The following is a 24566-nucleotide window of genomic DNA, read 5'->3' on the forward strand; positions in this document are numbered from 1 at the left end:
TGTACACAAAATTTTGTAAACTAAATGACATAGAAGTTGATGATTGAATTATTACTTAAGTGTTAATCAACGCGTTCATTTTCCATTGATGACACATCATTTACTTTGCAAATTTTGTTTACAAATTTAGTCTCCGTAGCATTATTCGTAGTCACAATATCACACTTTCTTGCTTCATCTTTGCACCCTATTATCAAATTTATTTCTCATTGGTGACACATCATTTCCTAAACTACCCTCACTAAACATCTCTTTGCACCCTATTATCAAATTTATTAAATTAAAATAAAATAAATAGTTTTAAAAAACTCATAAATAAAACGCCAAAAGAGCCATCAAAGAAATTCACCCTCCCAACCAACCACTTCCATCATCTCTGTCGGGAAAGAGAAATATAACAAGAGTTACAAGTGCTCATCTCTAAAGAACATATATCTACAAATATAATGTCATTGCAAGGTTACTCGATGCAGCAGCTCTCCATTCGCGGTTCCTACCACCCCTGCCCCACACTTCCGATCGTCAACGACATTGAACAAGCACAGATCTCTGTTCCTTACTCAACCCTATGAAATTGGATAATTGGTATGGTTTCCCAAACAACCTTTTAGTAATGGAAGAAAAACACTTAACAACACCATTTTGAAGAAAAACAACCCCTCCACTAACCGTTATTGCACCCGACTGTAATTATCGGGACCAATGATAGGGGCGAAGAGTTTTTTTTTTCCTATAAAACTGTTCCTCACTAACATTAAGGGCTGTCAAAGGTGCTATACTATTCAAGTATATTTTGTAGTGCTCATTTACTTGATAGAGGTGACGATCACAATAATTTACATATAGATAAACCTCTATATTATCAATCAGTGGGTTTGAGCCTACATGGGATTAGAACAATTAAAAACAGTTTTCAGGCTACCCTAGAAATTACCGAAAGGCAGAATCCAACTTTATGGTTGATGATGCTGTGAAAACTTGTGACTAGCCAAAGAAAACCCTTACTTGCTTGGATACTGAAGTCTTCGACTTTGGAGGTGTTGGGTATCAGGGTTTCACAGAAAACACAGGCTTTTGCAATGTTAGCAGTTCGATGAAGTCAGAAGTACAGACAATGAAACTTCATTTGTTAGGCTTAGGGACGTCACCTACGCTGTTGGAGGAGCTATCCTGAACAACTTGAGATATAGAATGCCTACTTGATGAGCATCCATCTGTAACACTCCTATCTTTCCTCTGTGATTGCTTGGCCTTCTTAACTGCAGAAGATGAATCCTGTAAAACCCCATTCAGTAAATTTTGCATCTTCTATGCAAAAAGCATTTCTGCTGCTTTTATAACTTTAAAAGTTACAACTAACCTGTGGTGTTGAAGATCCTGGCATCTTAAGTTCAAGGTCTGTTGCCACATCGTTGGAGTCATCACACCTTTCGGCAGTGCTACCCCTTTGATGATCTGATGATCTGCTCCTGGAATCTTGCTTGCTTGAAAGGTGGGAGACGGATGCATACTGCGGTGATGGCTGTTGTACAGGAGGATTGGCAGGTGCTGGATACGGCACAAAAGTTGAACAGGGATTGGGCATAGCAGCAGGATTTTGAGCTTGAAAGTAAGGATACGACTGAAGTGACGGGTGCATGGGAATTGGGCCGGGAGGGACAGCCACACGCATTGGATATGAGTAAGGTGGAGCCATAACAACAGCAGGATCCATGCCAGCCCATGGAAACATAACTCTCAGTCTCTGCTGATACTGAACATTTAGATTTTCAATATCAGATTTTAAAGATGCCTTCTCCTCTCTTAGCTCGTTCTTCTCCTGCGTTAGCTGCTTGTAATAAACAAGAATTCCGATAACATTAGCATATAATCAGCCTCACAAGTTACAACCACAGGATAATACACATTAACAGTAACATCACCTCACCTCACGGGATTCATCAGTAAGTGCAGAACACTCGGCCTTTAGTTTGTTGACATCAGCGGCAAAATCCTTCAACATTTGAATTGTGTCAGTAAGGATGGTTGCCTTATCGTTCTTGGGCCTATCCGGATCTGCATTTCCAACATAACAAGGGCGTCCATGTTTGTTCAGAATTAAGGCACGTGCACCATGAACTAACTACATAGCGAATTAGCAAGACCGTTGATCAAAATACGTAATCCGAGTTCATGTCAAACTATCTAGCAAGATAACATTACTTGTCCTCAAACGCAAATTGCGATGTTTCAACACGCCATTCCCGGAAAATTATGACAGAAAGAATAGCAGAGAGCAGCAACTAAAATATACCTAATGTGTTGCCCAACTCAAAAAAATGCTCATTGAGTCGATCCCTCCTCAACTTTTCGCGGTCTGCTTTCTGAACTTTTCTGGCAACAATCGGGTCCTTCGTCTCCACATCAAGTCTTTGCCTGCCCACACAAAATCAAACTGTAAAGATCACAACTTTAACTTCATCTGCTTCATAACCACCAATGATTTTTGTATTTTTTTCCTAAATTATTCAATCAAACAAACATTCAATTGCTGAATTCAAACAAACGAATCAAATCTACAAAGAGATAGAGAGGGGAACCTGGAATCGGTGTTGGAGTTGTGGGGGCGACTGGAGGGGAGTCGTTGAGTAGAAGAAGGAACTGAAGCAGCTGAGAAATCGTCGGATTTCCAATGATCCATGATTTTGGGGTCAATTTTTGAGGCTAGGGTTTTGTTCTTCACTGCAAATTGAAGAAATTGGGGGAAGAAAGAGAGAGGAATCACAAAGATACAAAATTGAACACTAATCTCAGCTTGCTTTCCACAGCAAAATCCACCACAGGGGGAAATGGAAGCCACTCCGATCCGGATATGGATTTTTTTTAATTTCTTTTTGCCCCTTTTTTTTATTGAATTTTATATTTCTTATTAAAATTGTTTTAGAGTGAGATAACAAATATACCCTTCATGTTTGGGCCTCTTTCACAAAATGACATCACTATTCAACTTTTTTGGCCTTTCTACTCAAAAAATAAAAATAGTAACCATTGAAACCACTTTTGCCTCAAATCTTATAGCCCTTTGTTCTCTATTTAAGTACCACGTGTCAAACTAAAAAATTACTTCAAAATGTTGAAATTATTACGTTTCAAGTGACAAGATTGATACATATTGTTTCGTCTAAGATGTCTCGAAATTGATAATTTTATAAAGACTATTTCGTTGATTTTTCTCTTTGACTTGATATGTTTCTTCCATCTAGTTTTTCCCTTAGCGTCATTTTAATGTCAATTTCTTCTAATTTTTGTTTATCTAAGTTGGGATAAAAAATTAGCGACACACGAATGAATTTTTTTTTTTTACACAAAACAAAAGTTGATGGAATGTGGATGAACATGACGGAAAAGATATGGGTAGAAATTGGTAATTTAAAATAATCGATGGAGGAAAATTGTCCAAATAAAATTTTAGGGGCCAAATCGACAATACAGTACAAGTTCGGAGGGAAATCGCTAAAATTACCACGGCTTTTCGGAACGACGTCGCATTAGCCGTACCTCCGGTTTCTTTTACCTCCAAATCCTGAAAATTGCCGGTTAAGGGTTTCCAACCAGAAGAGAGGAAGAAGATGAAGATAGTGACGTACAACGTGAACGGGCTGCGGCCGCGCATTGCCCAGTTCGGCTCTCTGCTCAAATTGCTGAATTCATTGGACGCCGATGTCATCTGCTTCCAGGAAACCAAGCTGCGACGGCAGGAATTGACCGCCGACTTGGTCATGGCGGAGGGCTACGAGTCCTTCTTCTCCTGCACCCGCACCTCCGAAAGAGGCCGCACCGGGTACTCGGGTAAGTGGTTGTTAAAATGCGTCAACCGCGCGCACCACACTCTTAATTTTGCACCTTTAGTATCGAATTTTGATTGATTTTTTTGCATTAAATTTGGTTCTGCGAAGGTGTGGCGACGTTTTGCCGGGTGAATTCGGCGTTCACGAGTGACGAAGTGGCGTTACCGGTGGTGGCGGAGGAAGGATTCACTGGGGTTCTTGACAGTGGGAAAGGAGAAATGAATGCGGTTGCGGAGGGGCTTGAGGAGTTTTCGAGAGATGAGCTACTGAAGGTTGATGGCGAGGGGCGTTGTGTTATCACGGATCATGGGCATTTTGGTACGTTTTGCCTTAGCTTCATGCTTTAAGTTCGAGTCTCTGTGATTTCGTTTTGTTGGAGAAAGTTTAAAGCTTTATGATGACAATGGGTGTGTAGTTCTCTTCAATTTGTATGGGCCTCGAGCGGGGGGTGATGATACGGAAAGGATCGAGTTTAAGTTCAAGTTTTTCAAGATTTTAGAGGTAACGAAAATGATCCGTTTAATCTTTTAAGTTGCCATTGTGTTCAGTTTCTTTTTTGTTTTCAGCATGCGAAAGTTAGAACTGTTATTCTCTTTGGGTTTTTTTCTTAATGTTGATTTTCGTTGTAGAAAAGGTGGGAGTCTCTCCTGCGTCAGGGGAGGAGGATATTTGTTGTTGGTGATCTTAACATTGCACCCACTTCATTAGATCGTTGTGATGCCCAACCAGATTTTGAGAACAACCAGTAAGATGCTTGCATGATCTCTATGGAGTGGTTATCTGTGCATGTAATTTTATGCAGAGTTTCATAAGTGGGGTTCAGTACCTAATATATTGAGAAAATCTACCTTGTAGATTTAGAAGATGGTTTAGATCGATGTTGGTGGAAAATGGAGGCTCCTTCTTTGATGTTTTCAGGGCAAAGAATCCTGATAGGTAAAGCTTATACTCAATAGGAGTTCTAGACTTCTAGTATATTTTACTCGACCAACATCCGTTTGTTTTGTTTTTGTGCAAACTTGAGTTTTGATATTATTATTGAGTTATATTTTGCCAGTGGTTACAGATGTATGTTGAGTGATTTGAAGTTATTATTGTACGATATCTCCTTCATTATTTATACCGCTTTAGAGTTCGTGGGTACCCATTCAACTTCATGTTTTACTTTTGTGGTTTAATCATATCATCTGTGTCTGAGATCATTAGCTGAAAATGTTTTACTTTATAAAGTAAATTTCTGCCATATGTCAACTTACCATGTTTTCCTCTCTCTATCCTCTTTTCCTCTTTAACTGTCAGAATAACTAAATGACATCATTCTAATGTTTTGGGTCTTGCATTCATTGTTACTTGAAACTTGAAAGTGTTTGTCCATTTTTTGGTGTTACCTTGTCTGAATGTCGTGTTTTTTCTCCCGTACAGAAGAGAAGCATACACATGCTGGTCACAAAGTTCAGGTGCTGAAGAATTTAATTATGGCTCTAGAATCGACCACATTCTGTGTGCAGGGGTATGCTTACACCAAGAGCAGGACTTGCAAAGCCATAACTTTGTAACTTGCCATGTCAAGGAATGTGACATATTGACACAATTTAAACGGTGGAAACCCGGAAATTCACTGAGGTATAGGATACATAGATGCTTGCTTTTTGTGTGTGCAGCCCATGCATGGATGTCATCCTGTATTACTTTTGCTTTTGGGATTATCAACAGTAGGTAATGTTGAAATGCATGCATGTGGTACATATATGTAGGTGAAATATGTCTGTTAGTGTTAGGATGTTACTTTGACTGCTGTCCCTGCCCGCAGGTGGAAGGGAGGGCAGAACATCAAACTCGAAGGCTCTGATCATGCTCCAGTTTACACAAGTTTACTGGAAATTCCTAGTGTTTCCCAGCATAGCACCCCATCTTTATCTGCTAGATACATTCCAATGGTTCGAGGTCTCCAACAAACCATTGGTATGAAATTATAGTCTCCCTTTTGCTGATTATTTTAGATGTTTCCGTATAAACATTTTTGTGAAATGTGCAAGGACATAAATGATAAACCCTTTATGCACACTTGAAAGTTAGAGGAACCTGGTTCCTTGGTTCAACTTGTATTTAGTTGTCTATTGAATTTGATTATATAATAGCATTACTAATTGATCAAATATATTAAGGGTTTGTTGTGTAGCTTGTGTTTAACATGATTTGGGTTACTTGAATATTGTATCTGCAACTGCTTTTAGATTGGGATAAGTTTGGAACTTCGGTGTTTATTTAGAAAATTGTATCTATGTAAATAGATGTTTAATATTTATGAGTCTCATAATAAAATAGAGAAAACAAAATTACTTGAATTAGATGTTTCTCGCTTAATTTGTAATACGTCACAGTTTCATACTTCCCCATCTGGATGCTGTATGGTCTCTTACTCTCACTTCCATCATCTGGCAATTTAATCTAACCTGTTCTCTTGAAGCTACTAGTTCTCTATGCCTACTCAAAGTTGACTGAACCCTTTGTCCTGTGCAGTGTCGTTGCTAATGAAAAGACAAGCTGCTGAACAAGTTACTACAGATGGAAATTTCATTAAAGAGAGTTCCAGTGAGGGAGAAAGAATATCACCTGAACAATGTTGCACACCCAGTGGCGACTCCTGTTCTTCGAGCCAAAACTCTGAAGTTCTCTGTTCAAAAACATACGAGCATTCAAGCACCTTAGCTATTGAGGCCACTTGTAACACCTTGGTAACTTTAGGTGGTGAATGTAACAAAACAATGTGCGGCAATGAAGCTAAGAAAAAAGCAAAAAGGAGCTCCCAACTCTCATTGAGGTCATTTTTCCAGAAAAGTCTGATCACTAGCAACAGTGTGAGCAATAGTAGTGTTATTTCTACTAATCAGGGAAATGTTCCAGATTCTAATCATCTCTCAAATGAAACTCCAGTACCAGAAAATCAAAGTGGCAGTCCCAAGCAGTGTGAACTGAACTCAAGTGCATCAATTCAGGATAGCGATGAAGTAGATGTCTACTCTTTGGACAAATCTTTGGACAAAGAGAAGAATAATTTTGCATTATTGGAGTGGCAAAGGTTACAGCAAGTCATGCAGAATAGCATACCACTTTGCAAGCGTCATAATGAACCTTGTGTTGCTCGGGTTGTGAGGAAGCGAGGTCCTAATTTTGGACGCAGATTTTATGTCTGTGCGCGTGCTGAGGTATGTTTTTGTTAACTTTAGTACTGCTGGAAATTTGAAAAGGTTTCTAATATACGATATTGGAGTAAGAGTAAAACTGAAGGAAAATGAAATAATACTTTCGCATTTAATTAAGGAAAACAAAGGTTAAGCATGATTCAATATTATGATGTCTGCTGAAATTATGAATTCAAGTGTATGACAATGAAGTATGGACAAAGGACAAGTATCTATAAACGCATTGTTCCTTTCTTTCCATTATTTTGTACATGTCAGATTCAATTGATGTTATAATAGTAGAAAACATCTGATGATTTTTTTGTAGTTCCATCAACCGTGTAACTAGTTTTCCTTCCGTAGTTAGAACCTAGAACTTAGGATGAAAATGTCATTGGGCATCTGACAGTTGCAAGCTTCATACGAACAACAGATATCATGAAGTTTATATGTGCTCGAGCTAAATTTGCAGTTGATTGGAAAAGACGATGGTATCCAAATTATCTATTTCGAATTCTTACCTCCTGTATCTAATTGTCTATTCAAGAGTAATGTTTGTTTATGTGGAATAGCAGAAGGCAAGGTAGATGACATGAACTAATTGGTGGCATTCTTTTTGTTCTTCCCACAGGGACCTGCATCTAATCCTGAAGCAAATTGTAATTATTTCAAATGGGCTTCCTCGAAACCTCGACAGAAATGATGGTGGTGATCGGTCATGCCAGGTGATAATGGATGCCGTGCTGTTAGTTTCCGGCCTACTTTTTGGGACGATGTAGGGCTGACCATCTCGGTATGGAAAATTTTGTAATTAAAATGATTCTTTTTGAAATATTGTCTCTGGCATAAGCTCCTTTGTTGTATTATGTAGCAGTATTTTCTTGTTAGTGAATTGATTGCAGTGTTACCCGAAAGAAATATGTTTCCAGAATATCAGAATTTTGGTTTTAGACGTACGTGGTATAACTCAAAAGTCATCACTTTACTCTTTAAAACTCTAAATTTGTTCCATTTTGACTTGTGGACTCACTTTTCTCCATAAAACTTTAGGTCGCCTCTTGAAACATGTGGGACTTAACACCCAATAAGAATATGTCACATGTGCAATAAATTTGATTATAAATCTCCATTATATCTTAACATTTAATAATCAGAGAATATTAAGTTTAAAAGAAACTGAAGAGATGAAAAAAATTAAAATAAAAACTAATTAGCCTAGCGCACCCAAATCAAACCTACATAAGAAATTAATAGATCTAAGCTAATGTGGAGCGAATTTTGAGTTTTATAAAGACAACTTTCAAGTTTTAGGGGGCAACATGAGATCAAAATTGAGTTTCAATGGGCAAAGTGGAGCGAACATTGAGTTTGAAGGAGACTTTTTAAGCTATAGGGAGCAAAGAGACTAAAATTGAGTTAGCTAGAAATAAGCCATATATAATGAGAAGGTAAAGAGGAGAAATCAAATGGAGAAGATAGCTAGCATTTTTAAAAAGATTAATTATGCAATGCCTCAGTATGTCATGTATTCTTGTACTATTCCTTCTTATTTGTCGATAAGAAGGAAGGAAGATCAAATATGCTAGTTTCTTGTGTTTTCATAATCAACCATGAGCAGAGATTTGAGTTTAATGTTTCTTCCAACATTTAGAAGCAAAGTTTCACTAGACTCAGGACGCGTATTAAACGTCAAAATCAACAAAGTCCAATGATCGTGAGAAGAAGATAATGATATGATAATTCAAACCCTAAAGCCCAAAGATATGTCTTAGATCACTGTCAAGTATCACAGGACTAAATTCCAAGGTTATGCAAAAGTTGAATGATAAGGTTTTTTCTGGCCACAAGAAGTAATGATGTCCTTCTCAAATGATGGCATTAGGGATAGGGATTAGGACCGTGCCCAAATTGGCTTGAACTTCCAAGGTTTTGGAGTTATCAGGAGAAGAAGAAATATTATTGGATAATTGGAATTGGATAGGGTAATAAGCAACTCAATCTTAATTTAATTGGACCTTAAAAATTTTAGGTACTCAGTTTGTCCATCATGTTGATTTAATTATTGATTTAATTAAGATCTAATTAAGGTCTAGGCCCCATGGCCAGGTGCAACACCCATAAGTTTAGTTTTTTTTTAATGGAACTTTAACGTAAAATTTCTGATATTGTTTATTTTAACGAAAAATTACATTTTTACATTAAAAATAGGCAAGTGCAACACCCATAAGTTTAGTTTTTTTTAATAAAAATTTAATGAAAAACTCCTGGTACTGCTCACTTTAACGAAAAACCATATTTTTACACTAAAAAGTCAATCATGGTACTATTCACTTTACTTATTATTTTGTTCTTATTGTTAAAACTTAAAGTTTCTAAGTTATTTTTATTAGTTTTTTTTTTTAATTATTGTTTTTATATAGTATCAAACTATTATTTATGTAAAAAAAAAAGAAAATTACTTTTGGCAATCTAGATTTTGGATATTGTTCCACTTTACTCCTCGAAGCTTTGGTTTGGTTTTGGGCCCCTATTAATTGGCAGAATTAACGAAGGGAGTGTGTGTGGGTGAGTGTTGGGAGATGTGACAGGAGCCTGATTGAAAGTTTACGCAAGCAAGAAAGTTCAAAGGATAAAGTGAAAGGAAGGCCATACTTCACGTGACAGCTTAAACTTTTTCCTATTTATTTTCAAATGAAAGCAACGGAGGACATGTGACTCGTGTTGAGTTGATTTAGCGTGTAACTTTGTTATTGGTTTGTTGTGCCATATGTGTGATAATCCGGCAAAATCGTTGAATATATCAATGTCTCATATGCAATGAGAATGACTCATCTACATTCCTCAGTACATTATCGTGGTATCTCGAGCAAATAATACAGTATCATATGTTTAAATTTTTCACATAACATCAAATAATTAATTTAAAATGTCAGCTTAACATTTCTGTTATGTAAGTTACACTGTATTCAGTTCCTTATCGCAACCAGTTGTACACAACTATATCCACAATTTGGGGAAAGGGTCATTATACTCTTTTTTGGATACCGTGCACCTGGCCCTTGGACTTATGACATAGATATTTTAGGGTTCATGTATGTAAACCGTATACTCAAGCTCGAGACAAGCAAAACAACCCACAATTTGTTCAAGTGGCTCTTCCTAGCACAAAAAGCTACCAAAATTCACATCAATATATATCCAAGTGGACTTTTTATTACCTTTGAAATTTACATGGGGTGGGAGGAGCTCCTGAGGCAACTAGCTAAAAGATCTGCATGATAAAATAGTGGTTATAAATGACATCCACTTACTCGTTGGGTCTTTTTCCTACACTAGTAAATCTACATGAAAGGTTCTAGATATTATGTTGGCCGAAATACTCAAAGCCATTTGCAAATGGATTTGACCTCTTAATTTGTTGATGGCAGCTAGCACTTATCCATTATTCTATGGTTTTGTTTTTGCCACTCACTTACAGCTAATATATGCGAGTAAGCGACGGGTAACACTAGTCATTAAAGTTTTTCTCTTTAATTCTCGTGCTTCGGGTTTAAAATCCTTTTTGTTATCGTTATTAGTGTAGAATAATGCTTGTATTAAAAATATAATTAATATATCTAACTAAATGTAACTCAATTGTGTGTCAAACCTTAATTTTCAATTAGGATAATGTTAGGGAAACCAAATTTTAAAACCAAATTTGCAAACCAAATGGCATGGTAGTTGATGATTGAATTATTACTTAAGTGTTGATTAACGTGCTTATTTTCTATTAGTGACACATTATTTCGTTTGTAAATTTGGTATCTTGAGCATTACCATATGCATTGAATTATGACCCAATTGTAAGGGCAACACACTTATAATGACAAGTGAGGACCCGTGAGTACACCATTCACTGAAATTATTTTGTCCAAAAGATTTTTATCTTTTATTTTTGTCAAAATGTTGTCTAGAAGAAAACATCTTTAATACTTCCGGATCTTTGTGTTCGGATTACAAAGACCAAAAAATTTGGACTACTCAATTTCAATTCTACGTCCCCTATTAATCTATTCTATTAGCCCACTTTACAAAAATTCAAAAACTTGAATAGTTTAGATCTCTTGATCGTTGTGCTCCAGACACAAAGATCCAAAGTTAATCTCGATCCTATATTGAGGAGGATATTTTGTTTATAGTAGGTAGGAAAGAGATCACGAGCCTTTATTCCATATACTTTTATAGTATTGCTTTGGTTTGGAGGACACACATAAGATGCAACCACCATTACTTTCCATTGTCTAATTTTTGTTGTTATTTCTTTTGGTTGGTGCATTTTATATATCCATTCTCTGTTGGTTCTAGAAGCCATGAGTGATCCCCTCACTCTGGCAATGTCACCCAAATTATCAACATTACATATTGTTGGGATTATTAAAGAGAAAGAATAAAAGGATTCCCTTTACAACCGCTACTTGATGGCCTCTGCTTAAAAGCTAATGGGATACGAAAGACTTAGGGTTCGATTGTCTCGAATCTCGCTCAAGCTTCGTTTAAGCCTTAGGTTGCTGATCACTGTCTTGATTAATCCTTAAGTATTTAACAATTAAGTAAGAGCATCTAGACTTACTTAGGCACCTGCCTAGCCCACCTAGTCTGCCTAGATCGCTACTCTTATTTAGACAAAAAATAAATAATTTTCAGTTTGCATTTTATTTTTTTCAATAAATTGAAAGAGACTTATTGAGTATTTGAATGAACACTCATTATACGCTAAGCTCCTATCTGCCGCCCGACTAGCGTCCAATACCTTTTAGAATCTTACCTCTAATGTATAAACAATGATATACGTTGTTATTAAACTTTGAAAGTTTAGAGGGAAGAGGTTAATAAGAGTTTACTTCAATTAGAAAACATTTTATAGGGATAGTGGACAAATTGAGACAATATAGAGGAAGGAAAAGTGAGAGAAGTAGAAAATTTAAAACTTCTTAATTTAAAACTCATGGAAGGTCACTTTAGGTTTGCTTTTCTAAATAGATACTTTGCTTCTTTGCATGGTTTAGGTATCATTTTCTACATCCCTTTATTTTTTCATAAATAATTAATCTGTTTCTGCACCAAGTAACTATTAGTTATGTGACTAATTAGGTTTAGTTGACTAAGACAGAAGCTAACACTATAATAAACAAGCTTAGTCGAGATCGATCTCAATAATGAATTTATATTTACAAAAGAAATTTCAAAGTCTTTTATGACGACCAAATGATATTGAATAAATGGCTGAGTAGATTAAAGATGAAATTGAACAAAGAAAAACAAAAAATGCAACGGGAATTTATAAATTTGGAGTCCAAGCTCCATCTGGGGCCATAAACCTTTCCGAAAAGAGCACGTCATTTCGATATCAGCTTTCAAATTAGCATTATAAACTTTGTAATACAATTTGAACTTTCTCTTTGCGTTGGATTAATGTTGTTTTTAATTCCCAAGACCCATGAGCTTCCCCAAACTTATTTAAGCTGTTTATACTTTTAGATTTTCTCTCAAAATCTGATGGACTCAAGCAAACTTAATTTTTCGAGGGCATACGTTTGTAGCCCTCTACGCTTGTACTGCATCACCAAATAATAAGACACGTGACATTACAATATTAGACATAAATAAATAAAATTTATAACAAATCTAATTTAGTTCGAGTTTTATAATGAAACACAATCACATCAGTAGATAAGAGTTAAATTACAAAGATTGCCAAGGCAGCCTTATCAAATGGGAAAAAAAAAAAAGCAAAGGAAAAGGGCCAATCAGCTAATTTAAGGAAGGACACCAAATGATCAATACAACTCATCCACTCCAGTTTATTATCAATTTATGACCACCAAAAATAAAATAAAAATCAGTTTCCAAAAAATAAAATAAAAATAGGATAATTATGTTTGACAAATCAGCATCGATCCCAGCCAAGCTGGATAAGCATTAACCAAACACCATATTTAAACCTAGTTATAACTCCGGTCTGGCCCAACCTACATGCGCATCCAAACACCCTCAAACTCCTTCAACATATAAAGCCAAACCACTCCCACCTCCCGTCCCTCTCTCCTCAATCAAATTCCACAACCGCATACCAAAACGCCCCGTATCATGCTTTCTGCTTCATTCTCCACCACATTCCTCACCGCTCCGATTCTCTCCGCCACAGCCTCTCCAAAAACGTCGACACGTGTACGATTTCAGCCGATTCGCGCCTTCGCCTCCGGCTCCGCTTACGCTTCTGCTGAGGCCGAGACGCCGTCGTATCTCCGCCCTCAAACCATGACCTCGCTGTACGAAATCCTCGGCATACCGGCCGTCGCCACGTGTCAGGAGATCAAATCGGCGTACCGAAAATTGGTTCGGGTTTGCCACCCGGACGTGGCGGCGATCGAGCGCAAGGACACGTCGGCCGACGAGTTCATGAAGATTCACGCTGCCTACTCCACGCTATCAGATCCCCAAAAGCGCGCCGATTACGACCGGCAATTTATGCGGCGTAGCCGCCCGTTGGCTTCGGCGTCGGGATATTCCGGGTACTACACTCGCCGGAACTGGGAGACCGATCAGTGCTGGTAGTGAGTTGACTCGCCTGGTGATGGAACGATTCCGAAATTAAAGCAACTAATCCGCGAGATTACCGGTAATTTTGTAAAAATACGAAAGGTAACATAGTGCAACCAGAGCCGTTGATTATATTGATCGGGATGATGTCGCTGTCTGTCTGTCGGGCACTAAAACAAGAAAAGAAGAAGTAGCGCCAAAATGGGAAAAGTCAAAGAGTTGAAAATCTTGTTTAGTGTTCGATAATTACTATAATTATGTTGCATAATTAGGGGGGCAACATAAAGTTGTGTTTTTATTTTAGATTAATATAGACCATAAGTACAGTATATAGATAGTAATTTACATGTAGAGATTGGAGCTCAGTATTTTGATGGGTAATCAATTTTATATTACTATTGGTATTGATGATAAGTTTTCAAGTGTTTGTTCGTAATGTTAAATTATGAAATCTAGATTGTGATTGGGGATACGGTACTTGTGGGATCATGATTTTTTAGGAATCAAAATATGTCTACTTTTGAAGTCTAATTATAGACTCAATATATCACCATCATTCTTTTTTGGAATCAATGGGCGAAGTTCGACAACTTCACTGGCATGCTTATTTTGGAAACCTAATCCAGGAAGGAATCGACGTAAGATTCGTTAACCTAATCCAACAAAAATCAGCAAGTTTTCTATAACCTTAAAATTCTTACAATCTAAGAATTGACGTAACAATTTCATTTTAATAAGAATTCTATTATCCTAAAATGTTTGTCTATCGGCTAATATATATTTGCTTTCATCACCGGTACCGCAATCTTCGCATAGCCTTTGTTTTTGGACGGAAGGAAGATTGGATATTATGATATATGGAAGTCGGCGATCATTGAAAAATGTTACAAATTGGTTGTCGGCCATTACAAGTTAAGAACCCTAAGAAAAAGTGAAAAGGTGAAAATGTTGAAAGTGGAATCTGCCATGTAATTGAGGGATTTGGATCCTATCCGGATCAAATTGTAGAAATTCTATGAATATTCACATTTTAGTTATTCATCATACATCGTGCGGTCATAAATGATTTAAAATTTTCATTTGGTAAAAAATGATTTAAAATTTTCATTTGGTAAAAAATGAATGGAGAATCGAACATGAAAACTTTTTAGGAGGTTCAAAATTAATTCACCAAAAACGTTTTCGGTTATTTCAAAAATGCTTTCAAACGAGTCCTAAGATGTCCGAGTGCATTAAACAAATATACATGGCCAATCTTTTGTATAAGGGCTAAGATGAGAACGAAATTAGAGATCTGAACATTTTCTAGTTTTACCAAGAGAAATTATTACTTTCTTTTTTCATGATACACCTGGTTTTTTATTCATATTGTGACAAATCACTGTTTGACATGTATATAACATTTTTACTTTTAGCGTTCTAATATGAGTTATAACGAGACCTACAAATGTAGGATGAAATTGTTTCGGGTTACTCATTAGTTGCTGAAAGTACTTATTATTTTTATCATTGATAAAATTCCGAATACAATTAATGTTGTGTATTTCATAAATATATATATAAATGTATATATAAATATATATATATATATATATATGTATGTATATGGTTGCGTGTATAGAAAATGAGACTGGCAATTAAATTGCCGTATCTCTTGGATTGAAGAAGCACACCAAGGGATATGTCCCTTGGATCATTCAATCAGAAGGTTACGCCTTTTTTCTCTAAGGCACATATATGAAAAGGCAGCAAGCTTTCATCCATTCGGTAGAAATGAAAGGATGCTGGAAAGATCTATTTGATTTTCATGCACTTTCAGTTGAAGGAAGTGACACACTTTGAACTAAGTTCAACGGGCACCATATAAACTATATATAGCCTATGTTGGCTGCATAATCATATATACAATTCTTCAAACAATATTTTCTTATCCTCTTTCTCTCCATCAAAATCATACAGTTTCTTTTTGGAAGATTTTAAGGGAATTTCAGTTCTTGCTAAACTAAAATTCCAAATTTTGTTGTATCTTGGAAGTGATTTGCTTTAGACCCGTTAGCAAACTCATATTAGAGTGGGGGCAAATATCACTTTAAGAAAAACGTATTAATGTGCCTCAAAGTCATTTTTCTATCTAATTCTCAACCTTATTCTTACAATTAAGAAATATCTATATACTTGGTTCATGTATCTGTTATAGTTCCTGTTATATTCCGCCCCTAAATTCACATTCCAAGCGATTACGTATAATTTTAATTCGCTTGTGGATTGTCGAGTTTGGTATCTTAAGTTTATAAATAAGCAGAATATTAAAGTGATTGACTAATGATTAAGCTTAAGCAAATTGAAAATTGGTGTTTGAATATGTTCACCACCATTTGGTGTGTGAGGTCACATTCATCGATCATTTATGCACGTCTAAAACGTTGATCTGGGAGTGCATTACTGAAAACTTTACATAAATTTTATACTAATACCCCTTGCTAATTGGCGCTGGAAATATTTTATTTCTGTGTGATGCTTAGTCCAAATTGATGTCTTCAAACCTCTTCAGGTTTTTTCTTATAAGGTCAGACTAAAATTTGATTGTCTTAAAATATTTTTTTTAATTAATTATATTTGAACTTAAGACACCCGCGCACTGATTAATTTGCAATAATTTATAATTAATTAAGGCCCTAATGAAGGAGAGATCACCCGTAGATGACAAATTAACAAATAAATAAAAATTAGTGATCCAATTTGTGTAGATTCATAACATATATTCAAAGTGTTCATCCATACAAAATAAAGATGTTCGATCTCTTGAGTTAGCTTATGTGACGACGATAGTTAAGATTAAGATAAATCAAATTTTCCATTCCTTCCTAGATTTCGAGCCTCTGTAGAAGTTCTTCAGATGAATAAATCTAAAAGAGACTAGAAGAACCATAGAAACCATATCTTAGGAATTAGGTGCCCGGACACCTTATTGTTTCCAAAAATTCCATGCTAGTTTGGTTTTAGACTAGACTGGTAGATAATGGTGGTGGACCGGAAGGTATGATGGAGATGGGTGTAAACTAGCCCTGTGAGTATATACAACTTTTGCGCTCTTCACATTCTTTTTTATTTTTCACACACTTTAAACAATTTATGTCGATTAACTCTCATCAATATATTCGATTTAATAAACGAAAATTGAGGGAACCTTTCAAACACACCCTTTTAATTTTTATTGTTTCATTCTCTTTAATTGATTCAGTCAGATGGTCAAAAATTAAGAAAAATGTGTAAAAGATAAAAATGTCTAGATAGCACCACCCTATATAAAGAGACAATTGTTCAATGGGCATCCTACCGTTAGATTTAAAGAAAAACTAATGAAAATAACTTGAAAACTTTGAGTTTTAAGATAAGGACAAAATAAATAGTAAAGTAAATAGTACCATGATTGACTTTTTAGTATAAAAATATAATTTTTTGTTAAAATAAACAGTATCAGGAACTTTTCGTTAAAGTTCGCTACATTTAATCCCCATCTCATACAACAATGTTCGACCTCTTTGTTGTGGAACGCACTAGGCGTCAATGGGTAATAAGCTAGAATAATACAAACCCAGAATGAATTTCTTTTTCACTTACTTGGAGTCGGAGAGCAAAATTCCTATATATATATATATATATAGAGAGAGAGAGAGAGAGAAATTTTCGTAATACTTAAATTGTCCTTATCCTATTAAGAATTCAAAAATTAAATAAATAAAAATTCACAAAAAAAAAACGTCACGGGACTGTGGGGATTGGTAAGTTGATTATTATTTTTTAAATATATCATAACAAATAAATAAAAATAAAAATAAATCAATTGCCACACTGAGTATGCAAAAAAAAAAAAAAAACGTATGTGATAACAACCATTTACCCACTGGAAGATAAACGAAAGAAAAGAAGGGAGATATGGTAATAAACCTTGATTAGTTTAATCTATCTGTTTAAATATGATTTAATTAACAGTGATTCCGAGAACCTGCCGACCCACATACATATAAATTACTTCTGGATCAAAGTCTTTTACTCAGCTTCGTGCGTATGGCATGAAGTCATTTATAATGACCAAAGGCTTCATATGTGGTTCGTCTTCTGGAAAAATTTAGTACCAATGATTTGAGTAGTTTAAAACGTAAATTATAATAACAACCCAATTCTTGTTTCTTTGATAGAAAATATATAATTTATTTGGTTTGGAATATTGACCATTTAGGTTAGAAATGACACGTAGAAAAGTAAATACACTACGATCTTCCATCTTCTTCTTATTTCTTTGTCAAAAAGTCGTCAAAGAATTCTTGATTCTTCGATGGTAAATATGTAATTTAGACCAACTCCAGAGAAACATGTATACGAAAATTCTAGAAACAATTTTCCTTTTTTCTTACCAGAAGAAGTTCTAGAAATAATTAGGAAAGAACCATTGACTAAGTAAACATGCTAATGCTTAGACTTAGTATTCCGGTATCGGGATCTTCAGACTAAGTAATAAGCAATTTTATTGATCATTTATGCACGTCGAAAACAGTGATCTGCATGGCCTTTATTACATTAATCTTTACATCACTGATTAATCTTATACTAATATCCGGCTAATTTGCGTTGAAAATATTTTATTTCTCTAAGTCGTTGCAAGAGGTTTCAGACTTTTGAGGTTCTATAAGGTATGACGTTTATTTGTTTGCCATATATAAAATACTTCTTGTTACTCAAAGATCCATTTTTTATGACCAATTCATTTCAAATCCAAAGCATTCATCCATACCAAAAAATAATAATAATAATAATGTTCTTTTGCAGTTAGCTTATGTGGGAGAGCGGGATAATGGTTAGGATAAGATAGGTAAAAGGTAAATTCCTCTAATATTCATATAAATACGTAGATTTCAATTCATTGCTATTTCATTTCCGATGAATTTGCCAAAATGAATTCTAATTAAACATCATTATTCATGACAGTGTTTGAAGATTTACATAAATTTAAGCCCTTGTATTACAAAACTAATTTATGAAATCTTGTATTTGGTTTTGTTTTACAGGGTGAAACTAAGTAATTTCCATAGAGATACATACATACATACATACATACATACATACATACATACAAATAGCCATATTGTTGTTAATAAAATTATTAATTCGGAATGTGATTTTATGAACTTAAGGTAAAATTCCAATAGGATTTGGAGACCAAATTCTTTTTTGAACAAATGATATTATCTACACTAAGGCGGAGAGGGTGAGTTGAACCTCGCTAGCAATAATATGGTTCAAATTTATCATTGGCAAGAACCGAACCTAAAACCTAAAGCAAGAAAACCAATCATAATTAGTATAAAGTACTAAGCCAAGGAATGATGATACAATTCTCATACACTTGAGCTCTTCTCTCTCCCGTCCTATCTCTCACTCACTTTTATAATTAGTTCCACAATATATATACACACACAGAGACACGTTGTAGTTGTGACTACAATATAGATATGCCACTTAGAAAGACAGAAGAATCTAAAAGCGACTAGAAGCTATAGAACCATAGAAACCATATCTTTATATATGCCACCAATTAACTTGACGTTCTTCCAATTTTCTAAATATTCCATGCTATTTGGGTAAGACTAGACTAAGTACCAGTTTGGTACTGCTTAATTTTTTTTTAAAGCAAGGATGAAAAAAAGTTGAGCTCAATATTATGTTTGGTAACTTAGCAACAAAGCACTTATTTTCAAAATTGCTACGAGAAACAGCTGAAAAGTGGAAGCAGCTATTTGCTGCTTTCAAAAACTAGCTTTTTATCTTAGAAACTCGGGTGAATAGTAATGTTTCAATGAAAGTTTTCAACTGCCGATCCTACCCTCACCTCTCGCATCGTCCTTTTCCTTGCTCTGCTATCTCACTAGCTCTCTCCCTCTCGTCTCACTCGTTCACTCCCAACTCGTCGCCCCAAACCTAATCCCCAACCTGAAACTTCATTCCCAGCTCAATCCTCCACCTCCTGTCACATCAAAACTCTTATATAATTTGATTCCAACCCCTTTTTGAACCCCTACCACAACTTCCAATCCCAATCAACATTCTGAACTTTCGAGATTTGAATTGGCTTCATCTAGTTCGCCGAGCTTCGATTCCACTACAGCAAAGATTCAATATTTTCTCAATTTTGACAGAAGCAAGCTGGTGTTTTTTTACCGAAGGCAACAACTTGAGCTAGAGGATTTGATGTGGGCGTTGGCGGAGATATCGTGGAAAGAGAGCCTGGGGACGGTGTACGAGGCGATGTTAAACAACTGGAGCACCATGGGGGTGAAGCGGCTCAAGGATGTTGTAGTGGTGGCAGGCCTGACCTAGGCCCAGTGCAGGCAGTGCTGACACACCCCGACCGAGATCAGGGCATGCTGGCCGTCACGTGGGAGTGACGTAGCCATGTGCACAGTGCGGAAGCTAAAGGAAGTAATATAAAAGTACGAATAATTTAAAAACTAGCATACATAATGTAATAAGATACGTGCTAGCGTAAGTGAGACGCTGAGTTCAGAGCATAAGGCCTACAGCAGTCCAAAGGAAATGATACGACAATAGTACACCCGAAGGTGACCCTACATCGGTGAGTGTCTGTCAGAAATGCCGGGACGCCCTCTGGGAAAACCACCGAACTTGCTAAGCAACTAAAACCTGGAGGGGCGCAAAACAAAAGTGTGAGTGGGCAAAACAAAGCTCTTTGAAAACCATTTAGTAAAATACATTCTAACCCCTCACCGTAAAACCTGTATACTTCCCAGAAATAAATATATATACGCAAGTATAAATATACCAATCATGCTCAAGGGTATGCCAATCATGCTCAAAGGTATGCCATGTCAAAGCCTCATAATGATATGCAAGTGCTCAGGTATAAACTGTGTCAATAACTTATCACTGGCAGCCGGAGTCACCTAAAGTGACCTGTACGGCTGAATCTAGAGCTCAAATCTCAATCTCAACAACTAAACCTGCCCACGAGTCGGAACCACCTATAGTGGTCTGTACGACAAGCCTGGGTGTAATACATATAAACGCTCTAGTGCTACGATCACGTGAAGGCTGTGCGAATAATCGCGGGTCACCTACGAGTCGGAACCACCTAAAGTGGTCTGTACGACAGGACTGTGCACCTAACTTGGATCCAAGCTGAGCGTGTGGTGCAGGAGGTGAATAACACGTGAAGGACTGTACCCTACTCTAGGCGGGAGCACTAACACCGGGGGTGCAGGTTATGAGCTCTCTAAGCATCTCTAATCACTATTGAATGCATATAAGAAATAACGCTTACCTGGCACTTACCTGTGCCTCCACAGCACCGTTATATATATACATACACATAATTGAATTTATAAATAAACGTAGATGCAACTAATCATGCATAACCACCAATTATATAAAAGAAACGGCATATAGCGAATAAGCATTTATACTAATTTCTGGGAATTATATGTATATAGGTATATACGGAAAACCAAAAGCCCACTCACTGGTATGTAGAAGGGTCGTAGCCCCCCTGCCTCGAGTGTGCACGCTCGTCCTCGGGATACGTGTCACCTATATGCGAAAATACTATAAAAACGTTAACTTTAAAGCACGTAACCATCCGTTCAAAATAACTTCTCATACATTGCTCAAAATGGACAAATGAATATACCAACGTGCTCTACACAACCTCAGGATCACAACCATGTTTTTAAAATAATTTTTGGACCTCTCACGCGCCCCCACGCGCCAAAATAGGCACGGACCTACGCGCCCCCACGTGCGGCCACGTGCCGTGCACACTGACGGTGTCAACTGACGCCGTTAGGAATATTCCGTCAAAGTTGACAGATTCCGTTAACGGCGTCAGGAATATTCCGTCAACTCTGACGGAATATTCCGTCTCCTTCTCCGATCAGTCTCTGTCGCCGGCGCCGTCGCCGGAAAACCTGCAAATCGCGATTTCTCACTCGTTTTTCCACGTTTCTTGAACCAAAATCAACCTTAGAGCTAGTAGAACATGTACCAACAAGTTTTAAGGCCTAAAATTACGAGATTATACCTGTCCAAAATCGCCATAACCGGCCAAGCTCGAACCAGGCTATTCCTGCTTCCAAACTCGTCCAACGATATACTCCCAAGCTCCTGAGAACCTCACAAACACAACTATAAGCTTCAAATGTCCAAAAACTAACTAAATTAATCTTGCATGAACAGTAACTAAAACGGACATGGCGATATCGACGTGAAAACGTCGAAGTTCTTACCTGATTTTGGTATGATCTTGCTCCCCACAGCCTCACGATCTCAACTAAGCCATTAGTTCCTTCGATCTGTGGTGAAAAAGGGTAATTGTGTGTGTGTCCGTACTAGTTCAAAGGTAGAGGGGAGAAGAAAAGGAACTCGGGGGAGAGAGAGAGAGAGACAGAGAAATGACAGAGGGAGAGGGAGAGTGAGACAGTGTGTGTGTGTGTGGCCCTCCACTTGTCAACACCACACAAACAACCAAACAACATAACAAAACAAACTAGGGGTAAAATGGTAATTTCACCTATGCATTTCGATAGTTTCGGGACGGGATGTCACAACCTACTCACATCCCGGCCCGGGAGGCACCACTTCCCGGGCCCGCTCCACCACCGTAGCACGATATTGTCCGCTTTGGGCCCCGACCAAGCCCTCACGGTTTTGTTTCTGGGAACTCACAAGAGAACTTCCCGATGAGTCACCCATCCTGGGAGTGCTCTCGCGCGTTACTCGCTTAACTTCGGAGTTCCCATGGAACCCGAAGCCAGTGAGCTCCCAAAAGGCCTCGTGCTAGGTAGGGATGGGAAAATACATATAAGGATCACCCCTGGGCGATGTGAGATGTCACAATCCACCCCCCTTAGGGGCCCGACGTCCTCGTCGGCACACTCGCGACCAGGGTTAGGCTCTGATACCAAATTGTCACATCCCGGCCCGGGCGGCACCACTTCCCGGGCCCGCTCCACCACCGTAGCACGATATTGTCCGCTTTGGGCCCCGACCAAGCCCTCACGGTTTTGTTTCTGGGAACTCACAAGAGAACTTCCTGATGGGTCACCCATCCTGGGAGTGCTCTCGCGCGCTACTCGCTTAACTTCGGAGTTCCCATGGAACCCGAAGCCAATGAGCTTCCAAAAGGCCTCGTGCTAGGTAGGGATGGGAAAATACATATAAGGATCACCCCTGGGCGATGTGGGATGTCACAAGTGCTATTGTCCGGGGCCCAAAAAAATTGGGGGCATCAAAATTATTAGGGTGGTATATTATATATGTTTTTATAAGAGTATAAATTTATAAAATTTGGTTTAGTGACAAAAAAATTTAACTAGAACTACTGGTTTTGTTGTTTAAAATTAATGAGGAGTTCTTAGGTTCAAAATACCATGTGTGTTTATTTACATTCCAATTTTTACAAATTTCTTTTCATAACAGTATAAATTTATAAAATTTGGCTAAATGATCAAGAAGTTAAATTATAAGCAATGGTTTTTGTTGTTTAAAATTAATGAGAGGTCCTAAGTTCGAAATGCTATGTGAATGCTTATTTTTTTCAATTTTTTACAAATTTTTGTTTGGTTGTTAATTTATTTACTAGCTAGTAGTTATGTGGGTTGCTATTTTTAAATATCCGTTCCAATTCAAGTCTAATATTCAACAAAGAGTAACGCATAGACTAATTTTTTAGACCAAATTTGCAAATAATATTACTTGTCATCAAAGGGTTTAATTTAGTGTTCATTCATTACTTATACATATCCTTAAAGACTCAAAAATATTATTAAATTTTTAGTCTTATATTAACAAGGTTAGTAAATAATAAAAAAATACCTCACGATTTATACAAAAGCACTTTAAAAGTTCAGAACGAAAACAAAACTCATAATCTATCTACTTGTAAGCCCGAAGTTTTTTGGTTTCCTTCTCTCGATACAATATAAATTAGTTATTCTGTGTTTTTAAATTATTGAGTTTGAAGTGTTTTTCTAAATATAATTTTATCGATGTCTTACGTGTGAAAACAAATATTTTTTTTATATGAAGTGAGGGCATATTTTTTAGCGTCGCCCCGGGCCACAAAAATCTCTGGACCGATCTTGAGTAGTGGTGATGGCTGTGTGATGGCCGATGATGGTGACGAAGATGACGCCTGGGCAATGATCTCTCTCGTAACGGAATTGAATGGAGATAGAAATGCAGAATTGCAGATGCACATTGAAGGGGTGGGCCCATTTAACATAAAAAAAATTATATATTGTTTCATATTGATTTGTTTTATAATTTTTTTTATCTATGTGAAAAATTTAATTGCCACATTATCAATTAATTGTAAACTTCACAAAATTTTTAACGGAAGTATGAAATTGTAATGAAAATGTAAGTATATGTATGAGATAGAAATGTTTTAAAGATATTGTATGAGGTTGCAATTGCACTCAAACTTTAGGGTGCAAAATGTAATTTACCCATAAAAAATTGTGATATTGTTGTAGGCATAATTTACTGAACAATTAGAGGCCTTATAGAGAGGGATGTGGCAATAGTAGAGAGAAAGAGATATGTGTAATTGTAAGGTGTGTTCTATTGCATCTCATTGTGCCTTTATTTATAGTTGTAGGATAGGTAAAATCCTTACCCTTTTAAGATTACAACTTTTAATAAGTAATCAACTCCTAATAGGAATAGATCTACTAGGATTTACACAATCACATTCCTAATCTAATAGGATTGCAACACTCCTCCTTGAGTGTGTAAATATTTTAATTGAAGTAGTTTGTCATACTAATTAATATTTATAATAAAGTTTATAAATATTTTTCTTTTAAAAATAAAGTATATTTAGTAATTCACCTTTATTTGTTAAGAAAATTAAATTAATGGCACATCTAATATTATACTCTTTTTGGTCATTTCACACAGT

General features: G+C 36.6%; 3 protein-coding genes across 6 annotated transcripts; 2 read left to right on the plus strand and 1 right to left on the minus strand.

The window, feature by feature from the left end:
• Positions 1-781: 781 nt before the first annotated feature.
• LOC103967815 (transcription factor bHLH121) lies at positions 782-2886 on the minus strand. Of its 2 annotated transcripts, none has more exons than XM_048575489.1 (5): positions 2580-2886; positions 2294-2415; positions 1928-2055; positions 1361-1828; positions 782-1259 (listed from the first exon to the last, which is right to left on the minus strand). In XM_048575489.1, the coding sequence occupies exons 1-5, from the start codon at positions 2678-2680 to the stop codon at positions 1149-1151; spliced, it is 930 nt and encodes a 309-aa protein (XP_048431446.1). In that variant the 5' UTR covers positions 2681-2886; the 3' UTR covers positions 782-1148. The 2 variants fall into 2 exon arrangements, with proteins under 2 accessions (XP_048431446.1, XP_009379403.1); XM_009381128.3 differs by having other exon boundaries at positions 782-1275; positions 2580-2883.
• Positions 2887-3498: 612 nt separating this feature from the next.
• Positions 3499-7940, plus strand: LOC103967814 (DNA-(apurinic or apyrimidinic site) endonuclease 2). Of its 3 annotated transcripts, none has more exons than XM_048575488.1 (9): positions 3499-3828; positions 3936-4145; positions 4243-4328; positions 4457-4572; positions 4683-4763; positions 5250-5543; positions 5638-5789; positions 6348-6685; positions 6762-6952. In XM_048575488.1, the coding sequence occupies exons 1-9, from the start codon at positions 3609-3611 to the stop codon at positions 6801-6803; spliced, it is 1539 nt and encodes a 512-aa protein (XP_048431445.1). In that variant the 5' UTR covers positions 3499-3608; the 3' UTR covers positions 6804-6952. The 3 variants fall into 3 exon arrangements, with proteins under 3 accessions (XP_048431445.1, XP_048431444.1, XP_009379402.1); XM_048575487.1 differs by adding an exon at positions 7641-7940 and having other exon boundaries at positions 3507-3828; positions 6348-7033; XM_009381127.3 differs by adding an exon at positions 7641-7940 and having other exon boundaries at positions 3519-3828; positions 5250-5450; positions 6348-7033.
• A 5127-nt stretch (positions 7941-13067) lies between these two features.
• On the plus strand, positions 13068-14005 carry LOC103967812 (chaperone protein dnaJ 11, chloroplastic). Its single transcript, XM_009381126.3, has one exon. The coding sequence runs from the start codon at positions 13139-13141 to the stop codon at positions 13604-13606; it is 468 nt and encodes a 155-aa protein (XP_009379401.1). The 5' UTR covers positions 13068-13138; the 3' UTR covers positions 13607-14005.
• The last annotated feature ends 10561 nt before the right edge of the window (positions 14006-24566 follow it).

This window comes from the organism of the source record quoted next, unplaced genomic scaffold (assembly GCF_019419815.1).
Source record: "Pyrus x bretschneideri cultivar Hongxiangsu unplaced genomic scaffold, Pyrus_bretschneideri_v1 Contig8, whole genome shotgun sequence".
Lineage (NCBI taxonomy): Eukaryota > Viridiplantae > Streptophyta > Magnoliopsida > Rosales > Rosaceae > Pyrus > Pyrus x bretschneideri.